The sequence below is a fragment of the Perca flavescens genome, chromosome 4 (assembly GCF_004354835.1).
Source record: "Perca flavescens isolate YP-PL-M2 chromosome 4, PFLA_1.0, whole genome shotgun sequence".
In the NCBI taxonomy this organism is placed as follows: domain Eukaryota; kingdom Metazoa; phylum Chordata; class Actinopteri; order Perciformes; family Percidae; genus Perca; species Perca flavescens.
In genome coordinates, this window is record NC_041334.1 from 24,006,549 (window position 1) to 24,021,668 (window position 15,120).

The 15,120-nt window shown below is 38.9% G+C and overlaps 2 protein-coding genes across 4 annotated transcripts; one reads left to right on the forward strand and one right to left on the reverse strand.

Moving 5' to 3' along the window:
* Positions 1-363: 363 nt before the first annotated feature.
* rassf1 (Ras association domain family member 1) lies at positions 364-13,287 on the reverse strand. 3 transcript variants are annotated; one of them, XM_028575658.1, is made up of 7 exons: positions 13,049-13,287; positions 6,327-6,837; positions 4,885-5,006; positions 3,299-3,403; positions 1,241-1,529; positions 1,040-1,155; positions 364-925 (listed from the first exon to the last, which is right to left on the reverse strand). In XM_028575658.1, the coding sequence occupies exons 2-7, from the start codon at positions 6,616-6,618 to the stop codon at positions 770-772; spliced, it is 1,080 nt and encodes a 359-aa protein (XP_028431459.1). In that variant the 5' UTR covers positions 6,619-6,837; positions 13,049-13,287; the 3' UTR covers positions 364-769. The 3 variants fall into 3 exon arrangements, with proteins under 3 accessions (XP_028431459.1, XP_028431458.1, XP_028431460.1); XM_028575657.1 differs by lacking the exon at positions 13,049-13,287 and adding an exon at positions 9,868-10,053; XM_028575659.1 differs by lacking the exons at positions 4,885-5,006; positions 6,327-6,837; positions 13,049-13,287 and adding an exon at positions 3,630-4,829.
* Positions 12,980-14,622, forward strand: cyb561d2 (cytochrome b561 family, member D2). The gene is made up of 3 exons (XM_028575661.1): positions 12,980-13,468; positions 13,568-13,605; positions 13,949-14,622. The coding sequence occupies exons 1-3, from the start codon at positions 13,336-13,338 to the stop codon at positions 14,450-14,452; spliced, it is 675 nt and encodes a 224-aa protein (XP_028431462.1). The 5' UTR covers positions 12,980-13,335; the 3' UTR covers positions 14,453-14,622.
* Positions 14,623-15,120: the final 498 nt, after the last annotated feature.

The window sequence follows — 15,120 nt, forward strand, 5'->3', positions numbered from 1 at the left end:
TATGACTAGAACAACTTGACACACACTGCTGAGCTGCATCTGAAATTATTTTTCAGGTTCCTAGTTTTCAGATGATGTACACCACTTTTATGTGGCATGTACTATTATCCTTTTATCTACCCCTGAACACCCCCTCCCTGGCTGTTACAACAACATATAAATTACTATGGTTTTGAATGACATGTTCAGCTGTAACATATGGATGAAATGTATTAGGTGTCAACATACTTTTATCCATATAGTGTAGCCTACTTCAGCTTTGGCACATTAGAATGTGGACTTCTGGTCTAACACACAGTCTATCAAACGTAGTACTTCATATAGGCTATAATTTAAACAATAACACCAAAATGACCACTATCATCACTTTATTAAATAGTTAGAATGTAAACACATTGTTTCACATTTAACTTGCTGAAAATCCAATTTACAGGTTTATTAAAGTGCCAACATTTTTCAAACAGCTTCACAGAATATAAATGAAACTAAATATGATAAATGCCCAGAAAGATTAAAAGTTATTACCACTATAAATAATCGAGTCAAGCAGCATCGTTTTTAAAAGAAAGAACTGCATCCAATTAAGTCCAAGATAATATATTCTCCCAACAATGGCTCTGCTTGCACAAAATGAACAGGGCCTACAGTAAGCCTTGTCAATGTCATTGTCTGAGCTCTTTCCTTCCCTTTTACATTGCTAATCAACAATAGTATTCAAAGTGGCAGAAGTTTCTTCATCATATTAAAATACTAAGATCAGTTGAATCGCTCAAAGACTACCAGGAGTAGTAATCCTTGCCATGGCCTGCTTCATCGTGTCTCTAGCAAGAGCGTAGCGCTTCACAATCTGCCGCACATGCTCTTCTTCCTCACGCTTCAGGATTCGCAAAAAGTTGCACAACTCAGGAAAACTAAAAGCGTCCCACTGTGGAGGAGAGCAATTTTTCACTTTAGAATCTGTATATACAGTACATTTATTTGCTTTTCAGCATATATTGACATGTTTATCATATGTATTAATTCTCAGATGGAAACTTACATTCACTTCCCCTGTCTCATTCTCTTTCAAAACCAGACTCAAGACTTTTTCACTGGGGCCAGCACACAAGCGCAGGTAGAGAGGGCACTCATCATCAGGCAGTTTACGCATGTACACTAAACAAAATAAAATTCAGCACTTTCAATTCAATACATGGTTCTGTATTGTTTTACAGTAACTGCACATTATTGAGGATTCTACCTTGACTTTGTCTCTCAGCGCGTTCAAACAGGGCAAACTTGGCCGGGTTGTCCACCACGGTGAACTTGTTAAGCAATGCCTCGATGACTTCTCGCACACGTGTTTGGGAACTAATATGCAGGTGCTTGGCAGCATCTTTGGGGAGGTAGAAAGATGTCCGCCGTTTCATCCCTCTGCCCTGCTGATCTTCCTCCTGTGTTGAGCACAGGCTCTGAGAGGGGGGGAGGGAGATTGGACGGACTAACTGAAAGTGAACCTTGATGAAACCAGTGTAGGACCCGTCTTTATTCTGCAAGGTAGACAAATACATATTGTAAGAATGGGATTGAAGTGGTCTGCAAACTATTAAATACTAACAGTGTTGTGACCAAGTCATCTTTGTTCAAGTCCCAAGTAAGTCTCGAGTCATTTGGTCCAGGTCTCAAGGAATTCTCAAGTTATTTTTTTTTTGGGGGGGGCAAGTCTAGTCACAGGTTATGTCAAATCAAGGCGAGTCCTTAGTTAAGGCAAGTCAAGTCCCAAATCAAGTCACTTTTTTATCGTCTTTATAAAGAGAAAAGACAAGGTATTAGTAGCTCATCTAATAAAATGATTGGCTAGTTTGTATAACTACTAAAATAAGTATGACAATGAATTTCAAATGTATTATATTTAAAATTCAGTGAAATTAATGTAATCAAAGCAAAACTAATTATTACTTATTTATTTCATATTCCCTCCCCATCACTTTTGAAACAGTGAAATACTGACACATCAACATTGTATCATTCTACAACTTGGTGCATCTATATTTATTTGACAGATCGAGCTCTTAAGCCGCGTAGGTATTTGGATTTCTTATTCCCACCTACTATTTAAAAAGGTGCTGTAAGTGATATAACTTTTGTTAAACTAAGTGTGTAATAGCTACATTAATCACAGTCATCACCGATAGAGTGTTTGGTAGAGATTATCAACATTTTGTTTTTTTTAAAGTTAATTTTTTTAGCTATCGCACCTAACAGCACCTTCAAATAACCATCCATAGAAATCCAACATACACAGACACACTCCACCCTTGATTTCTCGTGGCACAGACACAGCCATTAACGAGGCTGCATCAGGGTTTTTTGAGGTTAAGTGTTGCCATAGTAAGGAGTTTGACTGACAACCAGTTATCCAATCATGACAATCACATGCTTGATGGTGCTAGACAGAAACATGACAACATTAAATTATATAATTTTATATATATAACAGCTAACATTCAAACGTATGAATACACGCAAGGCATCCGAGTCATCCCGCCTCAAGTCAAGTCTTGAGTCATTTACTTACAAGTCCAAGTTGAGTCTCAAGTCATTTATTTTTTGTCAAGTCAAGTTGCAAGTCATCAAAACAGTAGTCTTGCTTTGCCAGACCCTCCTTCACAGCGCTGCGGAGGAGGGTCTGGCTAGTCCACACAGCATTCCGGGATTGGTGTACGTTCAAAAGTTGTTTTAGTCGAGCAACAGAAAACTCAGATTGGACAGACAGTCTAGCTAGCTGTCTGGATTTACCCTGCAGAGACCTGAGGAGCAGTTAACCATAGTCCTCACAAATTGACTGGAGTTTAAAATTCCAACACAAACAAAATGCAAGCTAACGGACATCTGGCTGAAAAGAGTTAAAGGAGAATTCCGGCCAATTTTAAATCCGGCGGGATTTCCAAAGTGGAACATCATGGATGTAGACTATCAAAACAGTGACTACAGTCGACTAGAGTCCAAGTCGCCAAGTCTCAAGTACACATCTCTTTTTTATTTATTTTTTTAAGATTATTTTTTTTGGGGGGTTTTCCTTTTATTTCATAGTGACAGTAGATAGACAGGAAAGGTGGGAGAGAGATGGGGGATGACACACAGCAAAGGGCCGCAGGTCGGACTCAAACCCGAGACTCTGCATAGGACTCAGCCTACATGGGGCGCACGCTCTTACTGGGTGAACTAGAGGTCACCTTTATTACAATTTAAATACAGTTCATGTACACATTTGTGCATGGATGAATGTTCAAAGAAAACAATTTTATTAGTCACTCACAACCATCATGTAGAGATTGCTGTTGATCTGTGCATTATACTCCTTAACCTTCTGTTGAATCTCACTAACAGTCAATGCCCGGTTACCCCAATCGATCTGTTCGTCCTAAAAAGAAAAGAGCAGCAAATAGGCCACATAACGTCAGCAGAAAGCTTGTCCTCACAAGTGAGCGTTGAGGATGGAGAGAAAGTGACAGAGAACAGGTGCATGGAAATAAAAGTAAAACCAAATCAAGCTTTTTGTCTGTGGTTAGAAAATAAATACGTGATTTTATATAGTTAACCAGAAAGTGAAAACAGCTTTGTGCCTTTGAATCATGCCATAGCCTCACCGCTGATCTTCTTACCTTGTGAAAGAAAGACGTATATGCAGTAAAATATGGTTCCAGCTCTGAGCTACTGTCCTCCTGACTGCAGAATGTGTCAGTACTTGCTGTGCTTCCCCAGGTCATCTCCGAGGTTCCAGTGAACTTTATTAGATTTTTGTCATTGCCAAAAGTTATATGTCAGAATTTATTTAGCTCTCCTCTGTCCTTTCTTCTGCCTCGAGAGATCTGATGCTGCTAACAGCTCTTTTGACCTCAGCATTTCCATTTGCTCCTCCCTGACAATAAAACCTCATAAAGATGTCTAAACGGCCAGCCCACCCCTACAGGAGAGCTGCTCAAATGATCCTAAATGAAAAAGTTTCACCCAACATTATTGCTGATGTGTGTGTACATATTCACATTAAAATGTAGTTTCCATATATAACTAACCATATCACAACTCCACCAATAGCTTTATTTCTTGAGAAATTCACCATTCTGCCACATATCCATGCTGTGTTTTAAAGGGGATATAATATGCAAATTTTCATGTGCATACTTGTATGTTGGGTTTCTACAAGAACATGTTTACATACTTTAATGTTTTAAAAAAACACATTATTTTTCTTCTATTGTCTGTTTGAATATAGCGTACCTGTGTTCACCCTCTGTCTGAAACGCTCCGTTTTAGTGTCTTTAAGCCATCCTCCTGAAAAAGTCTGCTCTGATTGGCTTGTGAGAAAAATATGGAGCACCTTTGCAAAGGTAGTTCTAAGCCATGGGTGGAGATACTCAGATGGGGGCCATTATATCCTAATGAGTCTGTATGAGGGCTTTAAAAATCATGATAAATCAACTTTTCTGATTTTTGCTGAATGCCCCATTTGACATGATGGTAGACTTCATATTAATATTGTCTGAGCGAGCTGAAAAACGGTGAACCAATCCTTTCTGATAACTATCTGATAACTTGTCTTGGTCCTAGATTTGTTTTGTGTGGTTCTGAAATAAAGGCAGCTGTTTTATTGTAAAGTTGTTAAGTTATTCCCTCCCCTTAGCTCTCTCCTAAATTACGTTCTCTATGGATGCATTGACAATGAGGAGGTAATAAAACCAGCGTCTTTGAGGACATATGGCACAGTGACACTCAGTGGACAGCAGCGGACAATCTGGTGGCCTCCATCTGCTTTGACCTACTCGCCTAAAACAATCCAATAAAGACAGCTTGCTATACAAATGTACTATTGATAAAATATGTGATTGTAGCTTGGTTTCTCACCACATTTGTGTCTGTCTCGAGGGAGTCGATAGAGAAATCTTCCTTGTTTGTTAACAAATTATCTGTGCTGCAGTCCAGCTGGATGAATGGTCGGCAGCGGTAGTGACAAGTGTAACTGCAGTCTGAGAAAAGAGAGAGAGAGAGAGAGAGAGAGAGAGAGAGAGAGAGAGAGAGAGAGAGAGAGAGAGAGAGAGAGAGAAAATTCTTAATTATATTTTGGCTAGCGGTCAACGTGTGTTGTGTAGAGCCCTCTTTGAATTTTGTTCAGTAATCTGTCACTGTGCTGAAAAACATTACCCCAAACACATTAACCTAGATGCATTATCTATGTTATGTAAGCAACATGCCAAAATGTTTGTATCTACAAAATAAAAATTGCCCATGTTTGAGATTTAATGGGATGTTAATTATAAGCTGTTTTCACTCTGTCAAGTTTGTTTCTAAGTGCGACAGCAGTTCATTTCTTGGTTGAACTGGGACAGAAATGTTCCAACATGAAGCTTGCCAGAGCTTCCTACAGATTAGTACAAACTCTGTGATAAAGTTTCTCATGAATAGAAAAATAACACGAGCATCCTGCATTCTGGTGATACTGGAAAGTGAAGACTACGTCACAGCTCTTTGAGCTTTGGATGGACATTACTTAGTTATTATGAGGCTACAGAGCTGATTTAGGCTTTTATCTGAGGGCATTTTAAGCCATTTCTAATAAGGCTAAAGGATTTATTTTAATACCAGTGTTCTTTACGACCTTAAGTGAGCAACCACAATGGTTCACTATGTCTATTAATCACATATGCAGGTACATGACGATTCAAGGCATCCTTGTACTGTACGTCATTGTGTCACATGCAATAACGATGAAGTGGCTGGTACTCTTTGCTTTTTAGGTCAAGGGTTGCAGAAAAATCTTCTCATCATTTAACCGTCAAACATAAAGGACAAGGCTAGTGTTATTCTACATTTTTCTTATACCCAAAATCAAATATTCGTCCCACCTTGTCTCCATACTTCCCAACCTGTCTGTGGCTCTCAGCACCAAGCCCATTTGTTCCTACTAAAGACTTAAATCTATAAAAAGAAAACCAATTTTCTAATATTTACTTTCATTTTTAAATATTACTAAATAATGTAATTGCAATGTATAGTTTTAACAAATGTTACAAACAGGAGTAAATAATGAGTTTGTTGGGGACTATTTTTAGCTGTGGATTAATACACATTTGGTGCTCTAGTGAGCATATCTGGCAGCAGGACGGTGAATGTGGGCCTGACTCAAAATAAACTACAGAGCACATGTTAATGGTATTAAAGGAACATGTCGCTCAGCACAACATTTTGGCTCATTGATGTGCTTTTAATAACAACAAAGGTCTATGGCACAAGGGGAAAATATTACCAGACTTACACTCTGAACAAATTTGCATGGACAAGTTACTTACTGGCGCAGCGTAAACTTTGCTTATAAAGACCCCAGATGAATTCTCCACACAGGTCACACCAGGTGAGATGGGTGTGACTGTACGGCTGGAAGTCATGACCCACTCCAGCCTCTTCTATCTGGCCCTGGGGTGCCTCGATGCTGACGCTGTCTCCGACCAGACGGACGACATGGAAGAGGCTTGGCTGACCCGGGTTTACAGGTGGTGGGGCTGTGCGGGCCGCAGGAGCAGCCAGCTCAATGGGATCATTTACACTGAGGTCCTTCAGCTCAATCAGCTCACATTTAGACATCCTGTCGCTGATACAGACTCTGACATGTCAATTGAGCACTTGCTGCCCATGAGCTAGTAGGCTATGGGTATACATCCAGCCCAAAGAGGAAACAGCATTATGTGCACCCTTGCATCCTTAATAAGGATGTTGTGAATGTCGGGCTTTGATCAAATGTACAGTATTTGGAGCGAGGAAAGCACTAGGTCAGGTCAGGGGAGGCCACTAAGTCCTTAGGAGCTGCAAGACAGTTTAAAAGCATACACAAGTACAATACAATTAATACATGTATGGATCAGTTTCACATAAATAATCTTAAACATCTGAATCAGTTTCAATTCAGGCAATAACATTCATAAAATCAACATCCATGCTTACAGACGTGCTTTACAAATGGAAAAACAAGAGATTAACCTTTGTTATCTGATGCCAGGATTGCTATGATTATTATAAAATGTGGGACAAGATGACATGGTATAATCCTCTGCAATCCTGGACTCATACTGTTTTTCTGTGCGTGACACTGAAACAAAACTGCATAAAAGTGGGCCAGTACCATTTCAATTATTAATTCCAGAAAGAACAAAACAACCTTAAATCCATTGTTTCATAAATAACTGGCAACACAATGGAACACAGTGGTTTTAAGTTTTCAAACAAATATAATGTCACGTACGCATGTACGACAGCAACAGGTGCTGAGTGCGTGACAAACAGTGGTGGAATGTTTACTCATATACTGTACAAATTTAAGGTACTTGTACTTTACTTGAGTATTTCTATTTTACGCTACTTTATACTTCTTCTTCACTGTGTTTCTAGGAAAAAAATGTCCTACATTTCCTCCACTGTTTATTATACAGCTATGGTGATTATTTTATAGAATATGCAGCATTGTTTGTACATTAAACTTAGGGGATGTCCTGTGTTGTGCTGTATTGAATGGAAAATTATAAATACAATTGTATACAAACAAGGGACTTTTTTTAAAAGAAAGAAAACAAGCATTTGATTAATATACAGAGATTTTATATCCAACCTTGCTATTATCATTGGATCGTTAACTTAACAACAGGTTTATTCCCTGTGTTGCAAGGTAAAACTTTCACAACAGAGTCCAGGTATACTATAGCCTCCCTTGCATTTGCATTGCAACAACGGATACCAGCTACCCGACAGGGACACCCATTCTTGTGTGCATACTTGCCACACGAGCAGGGATCTGGCAAACCTTCAGGTTATTGAGATTACAATCCAGGTACTGATAAACTGCTCTTTCTTACAAAACCATAAGCATCTGCATTTAAGATCGAGGTGGCGTCTGTAAATGGTGCTTGGACCCAAAGCTCCTGTTGATAATAGGCTCTTTGTATATGTTTTCTTGCATTAGTTGAGGTGCAAGCGGTCCTCTCAAAGTCCATCTTAAGGGCATTACTATCGAACGCAGCAATGCGCAGGTCGTCAAATGTCTCCATGTCCGTTGATGTTTGAGACATTTGACCAAGAATGTTTCCTCCATTTGTATTGCACTCTCTGTTAGCTGTGGACAGTTAAAATTGAGAATCAGAGAAGAGTTGTCTGGTTTGCTGACAGTGTTCAGAGCTGCAAGTATGGTTGATATTTTGCTGGTTGTATTGCACCCAGTCAGCACATGTAGTGCTGGGAGACACTGTGTGAGCTCGTCTCACAGCGCTATGCAGATATCAGCCAGAGCTCTTGGAGGATGGATAAGTTGTTCTCTCACTCTCTCCAGATCTTTTGGAATTTTGTAAAATAAGGTTTCAAATATGAGTAATTGGTATGTACTAACTTATCTGTTCTTTGTGAGGAATAACTTCATGACATGAAGACACTGTAATTTCATCAACTTGTCTGAGACTATGTGATCACAAGTTGTGATGTACTGGTGATAACATTTTCCCCATTTTGCAAAAAAAAAAACACTAGCAGCTAGCAGTTAGCTAGCTACAATACATACCAAATTAAATATAAAACTGATACAAATTAATTATAATTATTTAAATACACAAAATTACAACTCATATGATAATGACACGTAATAGTGTACTGTACATTCCAACACAAAGAATAAAGAGTAGATTTCCTTACTTTTCTTGATCTCACATGTCATCTTGCTTGACAGCCATGTGCTCTACTATGGCTGCCAAGAAAACTTTTGTTGAAAAAAAAAAGTTGGAGGTAATGACAGCAATATTTAGAACAGGTAGGAAATGTAAGCTTTTAAAGTTTAGGTTAATAAATAACTGGCAATTCCTGTATGTTGCTAGTTGTATGGCTGTTTTTTAGCCATTTTCTTTACATCAATGCTTACACTCTTTTGTAACCTTATAATCATGGTCATTGTGAACATTGTTATCACCTCAGAAAATCTGTAACTTCAAGGGTTTATATGTACGCATATTTAATGAGATATTGCCTCATTTGCATATTTTATTTTATTTTTTAGACAAAGTGTAATACAAAAAGTATTTATCTTAATATGAAGATAATCTGGTAGAAATGTCTATAAAGGGAAGGAAAAAGTCCCATTCACCTGTAACCGGTGTGATAATAGTGTCACCTGTTGTGGTAATTTTCAGGACTTTCGTCCCGGGTAGAGATTTTTGGCACACATCCCACGTTGTTCAATGGGGTCACATTAGTCTATAACAGTTGAGATATTCTCCGCTAAATGAAGTGCATACATATCTTACCCAGGACCTCTACTAATTGTGGTATTGCTACTTTTACTTAAGTAAAGCATCTGATTACTTATTCCACCCCTTGTGACAGATATAGCACATAGCAAACACTACTTTTCTGAGCTGTACAACTGAGTACACATTCTTCTGGCGTATCACCAGGAAGAATAATAAAATGTTCACAGATGCATTAGAAACTTTAAACGTTTCATTCGTTTCCCTGTGGAGCTGCATTGTGACTTGAATATGAACAACCCGGCGCTCAATCTGCCAAGTGGGTCACCACACGGCACAATTATCCACACAGGGCAACACATTGTACCAGGGATCATTCATGCATATTCTGCTGGTTTTCTCTTAAATTACGTACGTGTGAAACTGAGCAAACGTGGCTTAAACTATAAAGTTTAGACTCTACTTTATTTGTCATTTGTTGCAAAGTGCAGCTCAGCCTGTAACGGGACAACCCGGTTAAATCCTGTCTGAAACGGGGCGACAAACTCAGTTGACACACCAGAATAAATGTCCGGATTTGCTGACAGAAAAACCGTTAAAGAAAAGACCTTACCTCGTGTAATTCATCATCACCAATTCTCGTACAGGGGATTTGGAGAGTGAACGCAGTTAGTTGTTTGTATTAACACCGAACCGTCCGTCGTCCGTCGCACGCACTTTAGTTTGCGCATGCACATTGTGAGTGTGGGATTACCGTCTAATCTGGTATGTGTATTAAACCATCCTGAGGGAGGCACCACAGGAGGAACATCCTCTGTGGTCTCACAGTAGGAAGTAGCCTATAGCTTTGTACTATGTACGTACAACGATGGACGGGTCAATAAAAAGTAGGCTATAGCCCAGCCTACGCTATAATAAACATGGAGTCCATTGTAGTTTTCTAATAAATCACACTTTATGAAGTATTTTTTAATGGTTAATAAATTATGTTCTAATGCTTTGAAGATCACTAATAAACCATTAATTAATGTATAACTTCAGACTTTAGGGTCTATTACACTGTATTTGTTTATGCATTACCAATATTATTGTGTTTTTACCATAGACTGTATGGTTTTTACCAAATACAAAAGGATAAGCACCATGAAATGGGGGATTTTTCCCAACCTGGCAACCATTGCTCTTATAACTAATTTATAAAGTAGGCTATTAGTAAATGATTTATGAACCATTGATAAAGACATTAGTTACAATTTATAAGCCCTTTATAAAGGATATTTTAGTATTAAAGAGTGAGTTGAATGTTTGGATAAATTGCGCTTCAAAGCTCTTTAGGATTTAAATAAACAAATTCACAATTTAATTAACAAAATCACAGTCTGCAAAAATATTTGAATTTTCTTTAAAAAAAAAAAGGGATTTAAATTAGTCACTATAATGTGCTTTAATTTCCAAATGAATGACACTAATGATCAATCTGAAAAAGAGGGAGTCACTTTTCTCAAATGATGGATATTTCCATTTGGAATGAATGGACTGTTTAATGTTTAAGGGCCATTTGGAATTCACTCAATGCAGGAAAAAGCCCCCAGGCTTAAACATGGGGGCAGATAAAGAAGGGCCTATGTTGGAAAGCCATGGTTGAGAGTGCCACTCTCTTATTTTCTTCATTCAGTCTTTGTAGAGAGAGGAAAGCAAGATCCCATTGTGACACAGAGGGAACATTAAGAGGTGTGAGTAAATCTGAACAGTGCACTTTCTCTACTACTACTGCTACTAATACTGGTAATTCTAATACAATGCACTTGTACTTTATTTTATAAAATGAAGTCAATGTGCCCTGCACCAGTTTTGGTGTTAGCCAAAACACCGTTAAAGCCTTTTTGAAAACAAAAACATATTTAAACGTGTTGGAAAGTAACTAAGCACATCAACTGAGTACTCAAGTACATTTTGTTGCTAATAATTATGTACTTTTACTTCAGTGAAATTTAGAATGCAAGATACTTGTAATGGAGCATTTTTATACTGTGGTATTGTTGCTGTACATAAACACAGTAAACTTTGTCAATCTATAATTAGACTTCATTTTTATATGTTTAAGCATGAAGAGACCATTTGGCACTGTGTTTGGTGGGCATAATGTGTCTATAAAATGTGTGTGTGAAAGACAGACAGAGGAAAAACAAAGAGGGGGGATGTCCTGAATGAGCATGTTGTTGTTTTCTTGCTCTGTATGCCCAGTGTGTGGAGGCCCTGCGGAGTCACAAGCAAATGAGAGAGTAATTGGAGCACAATAACCTATGAAAAGCTGACTAGTGTCCACTATACTCCTGGATGTGGAATGGGTGATATAAATCCGAGACATCCCATCCTTAGCCATACGGATCAACTAACAACACCAAACTGAAATAATTTACCCTCACTAATAGGCTAGGCTTACTTGGCTATCCGTTGACTGCACGGTTTTGTGATTTTTCGAGTAGCAAAACTATTTAAATGATATTCTAAAGAATGGGTAAGCAACAACTGTAAATGCAACTTTGCTCCGGGGCTGATGCATACAGAACAAAAAGTGTGTTTTCCTTAAATACATAATCATTCAAGGAGACATCCACGTCAGCCAGGAGCAGGTTCGTTAAATTAACCAGAATAAACAAAGATAATTTCCGGGAATTCAAATTTCAGAATAAAAGCGTGACCTAGTTCGGAAAGAGCTAACTATTTGTATTCAAAGAGATATGGACTCACTGCTACAACTCTTTTCCACCTACAACAAATCTGAATAATATTAGTTGGGCTGATTGAGGGATGGTAAAATCACTATCTAGATGGTTTGGGTTCACATTTGGAATCTGAAAGTGCCACCTCATTGTTGGGCCATTAATCTATTTCTGTTTCACATTCAAATATGAGAGCCAGTCACAACTCTGAGCAGATGCTGCTCAGTGCAGTGAGACTTCCAAAGCTCCTTGTTAAAAGTCTGTTTGGTTATGATTTATTTCTTATTAAGTGGCAATGAAAGGTCTGTGTGGAGTCTGCACACCCCTGCACCCCTGCAAACCCATACGTGTTTTCATTTATTCTGGCTACTTAGACTTCTGTTCAGGTTGAAGATTGATGGAGTTATGATAGAATAACTTGAGGTACTAAATTTCGTAATACGAATGATAAAGGTGTTACCTGCCCAACAAGTGCAAAACTATTTGAGGGTCAGACTGATGTAAATCAAGCACAGCTAGAATGCGGCCACACAGTCCTCAGATGAGGTTTAATCACACAAAATATATCACAAAACACTATGTGGGTGGGCAATGGGTGTGTGAGGTCTTTAATCTGTAGAGTACACAAGGACGAATAAACCTGCTATTGGGCAACAAGGCCAGTTTACCCCTATTTGTGTAATTTAGTCAAACACAAAAGATTTAGGAATGTGCTGTGTGTAAATGCTGACACAGAAAGACAAAGGTAATAATGAAAAATTGGCTTTAAGGCTCTTATCATGCCTTTTAATAATTACTTAAATGGGGGCATATTCCCAGACAAATTTGCCGTTACTGTTATCAAATGAAGACAAATGAACTGACATACAATGGGGCAGTTGCCAGCTTTGCCTGATTGTTAATCCAGTTTTGACCGTGCATACATTTACACGTAAAAGGGGGGTTCAATGAAAAAACTGGGGATAATATGACCATAAAAACACACATGCAGTGTGGTGGTGTTTTGAGGTTTTTGTAGTTTATTGAGATGATGGATTGGCAAGACAACGCTTTATTCTGAGAATAACTCACCGGAAGTTGTATTTATTTCTGGCTGGCGAAGATCATGGATGAGAGGAGAAACGTAAAGTTACCGCTATTTGACAGTTTCTAACCTGACTATTCTGTTATTAAAAGTCCCGTATTCTCTATGCTTTTAATCCACAAGACTTCAGCACGAGGAGGTAACGATTACTTTGTTACTTTCACCATCACTTCCGCTTCTCTTTGGCGGAAACTGCCAGTTCACTTTAGGTGACAAGTTGTGGTGTGGGTCGGTAGCAAGTGAGCTGCCGAAGGCCACTTAAATTGTCTTTAACATGGTTCACAACAAAGAGACTGAAAGTGAGCCTCGTCTCTACGGTTTTACCAGAACAGCTTCCGCAGTGCTGACCCACTTTATCTGCATCGTCTTCACTGTGTTCATCGCAGTTCTGTCTCGACCGGGTACCAGTGAGTGCTGTTATTCAATCATCTTCATGATGGTAGTAGCTAAGTTACTTGATAGCATACCATTTGTTAATTTGATTTTATCTGTTTGTTTTATTTTAGGTTGGTTTTCCTGGCATCCCTTCTTTATGACACTAGCTGTAAGTTAAAAGCTTTCATAATGAATATTTTCAGGTGTAAACACATTCATTACACAGAAATAAGTTCATTCAAACATTTAAATTCTCATTTTTAGAGCTGAAACATTCAGTTAATCAGTTGGTATATCAATAGAAACATATAGCAACCGTTTTGTTACCTGTGAATAGTTTAAGGCATTTATAAGAAAAATGCTAACAATTCACTAGTCCTTCTCAAACGTGCAATTTGGATTTGTCAACTTGGGTTTTGGGAAATTGTATATTTTACAGACCAAAAGATGAATTAACAATGAAAGTACTCGTGTGTAGCAGACCCATTTAACTGTTTTTCCTTTCCCACTAGTTCTCCTTCTTCATGACAGAAGCCATACTCCTCTTCTCCCCGTATGGCTCACCCATCAAAAGGTTTCCACACAAGACAAAAGGTCGTGTTCACTGGATCCTGCAGTGCCTCAGTGTGTCCTGTGCAGTCCTGGGTTTGACAGCCATCTCTTACAACAAACACCTGAATGGTAAACCCCACTTCACCTCGTGGCACGGTCTGCTGGGCCTGCTCACAGTGTGTGTGGTGGGGCTGCAGTCTTTGGCAGCTGTGCCTCTCATCTACCACTCTCTGGCCAAAGGCTGGTCCCTGGCCAAACTCAAACGGTACCATGCAGCGTCTGGACTCGTCACATACCTGCTGGGCAGTGCCAGCCTACTCCTCGGCCTGAGCTCTGCTTGGTTCACTGCAGCAGTCGGGGAATACACCTGGTACCTGTTGGCACTCTGTTCTGCTCTCAATGCCCTCGTCATAATGAACCAAGTCAGCAGTGCGTATATGGCTAAAAAACGGTTGCAGTACTGACGGGAGACACAGTATTGACACTTTAACACCACTCACTGAGTACTTATGCCATGTTTGATTTGCCTCTAAAGGTCTTGTCATATCATTAAGCACATGTGCCAAATGTGAATAATGTCACACTTTTTTCTTGCCTTTTTACATGGTATACACAGTACCATTGAGTACACTGAGGTCATGTCTTCTGTATTTCTTTTCCAGGAATTTGGGTTGGCTTGACAATTCCACACATATTCCACACATTGGGCTTTAAAGGAATACGCCACCGTTTGTTGAAATAGGGCTGATCACAATCTACCCTGGCTGTAGATAGGTGGGCCAACGCATTTTTTTGTCTCAGTGCAAGTAATTAGGTTGTTTTTTTTGTCTGCTCACATGCTTGCACCGGACTAAAACAATGCATACACAAAAAATGCGTTGGCCCACCTATCTATAGCTAGGGGAGACCGTGATAAGCCTTATTTCAACAAACGGTGGCATATCCCTTTAAGTTGTGATCAAATACTTCCAAAACCAATAACATTCTTATCAGCCTCTGCTCTTCTTTGTGTTTACTGCTAATTAACAAATGCTGGCATGCTTAACTAAACTTGTGACCATGGTGAACATTATACCTGCTAAAATTCAGTATGTAAGCATGCTAGCATTAGCATTTTACAAAGCATCTCTGT

Coding starts and splice junctions, on each gene's coding strand:
- cyb561d2 (XM_028575661.1), top strand. CDS start 13,336: ATGGTTCACAACAAAGAGACTGAAAGTGAGCCTCGTCTCTACGGTTTT. Junction 13,469..13,567: donor TCTGTCTCGACCGGGTACCA/GTGAGTGCTGTT, acceptor GTTTTATTTTAG/GTTGGTTTTCCTGGCATCCC. Junction 13,606..13,948: donor CCTTCTTTATGACACTAGCT/GTAAGTTAAAAG, acceptor CTTTCCCACTAG/TTCTCCTTCTTCATGACAGA.
- rassf1 (XM_028575658.1), bottom strand. CDS start 6,618: ATGTCTAAATGTGAGCTGATTGAGCTGAAGGACCTCAGTGTAAATGAT. Junction 1,530..3,298: donor GCAATCTCTACATGATGGTT/GTGAGTGACTAA, acceptor TCTACCTTGCAG/AATAAAGACGGGTCCTACAC. Junction 926..1,039: donor ATGAGACAGGGGAAGTGAAT/GTAAGTTTCCAT, acceptor TCTCCTCCACAG/TGGGACGCTTTTAGTTTTCC.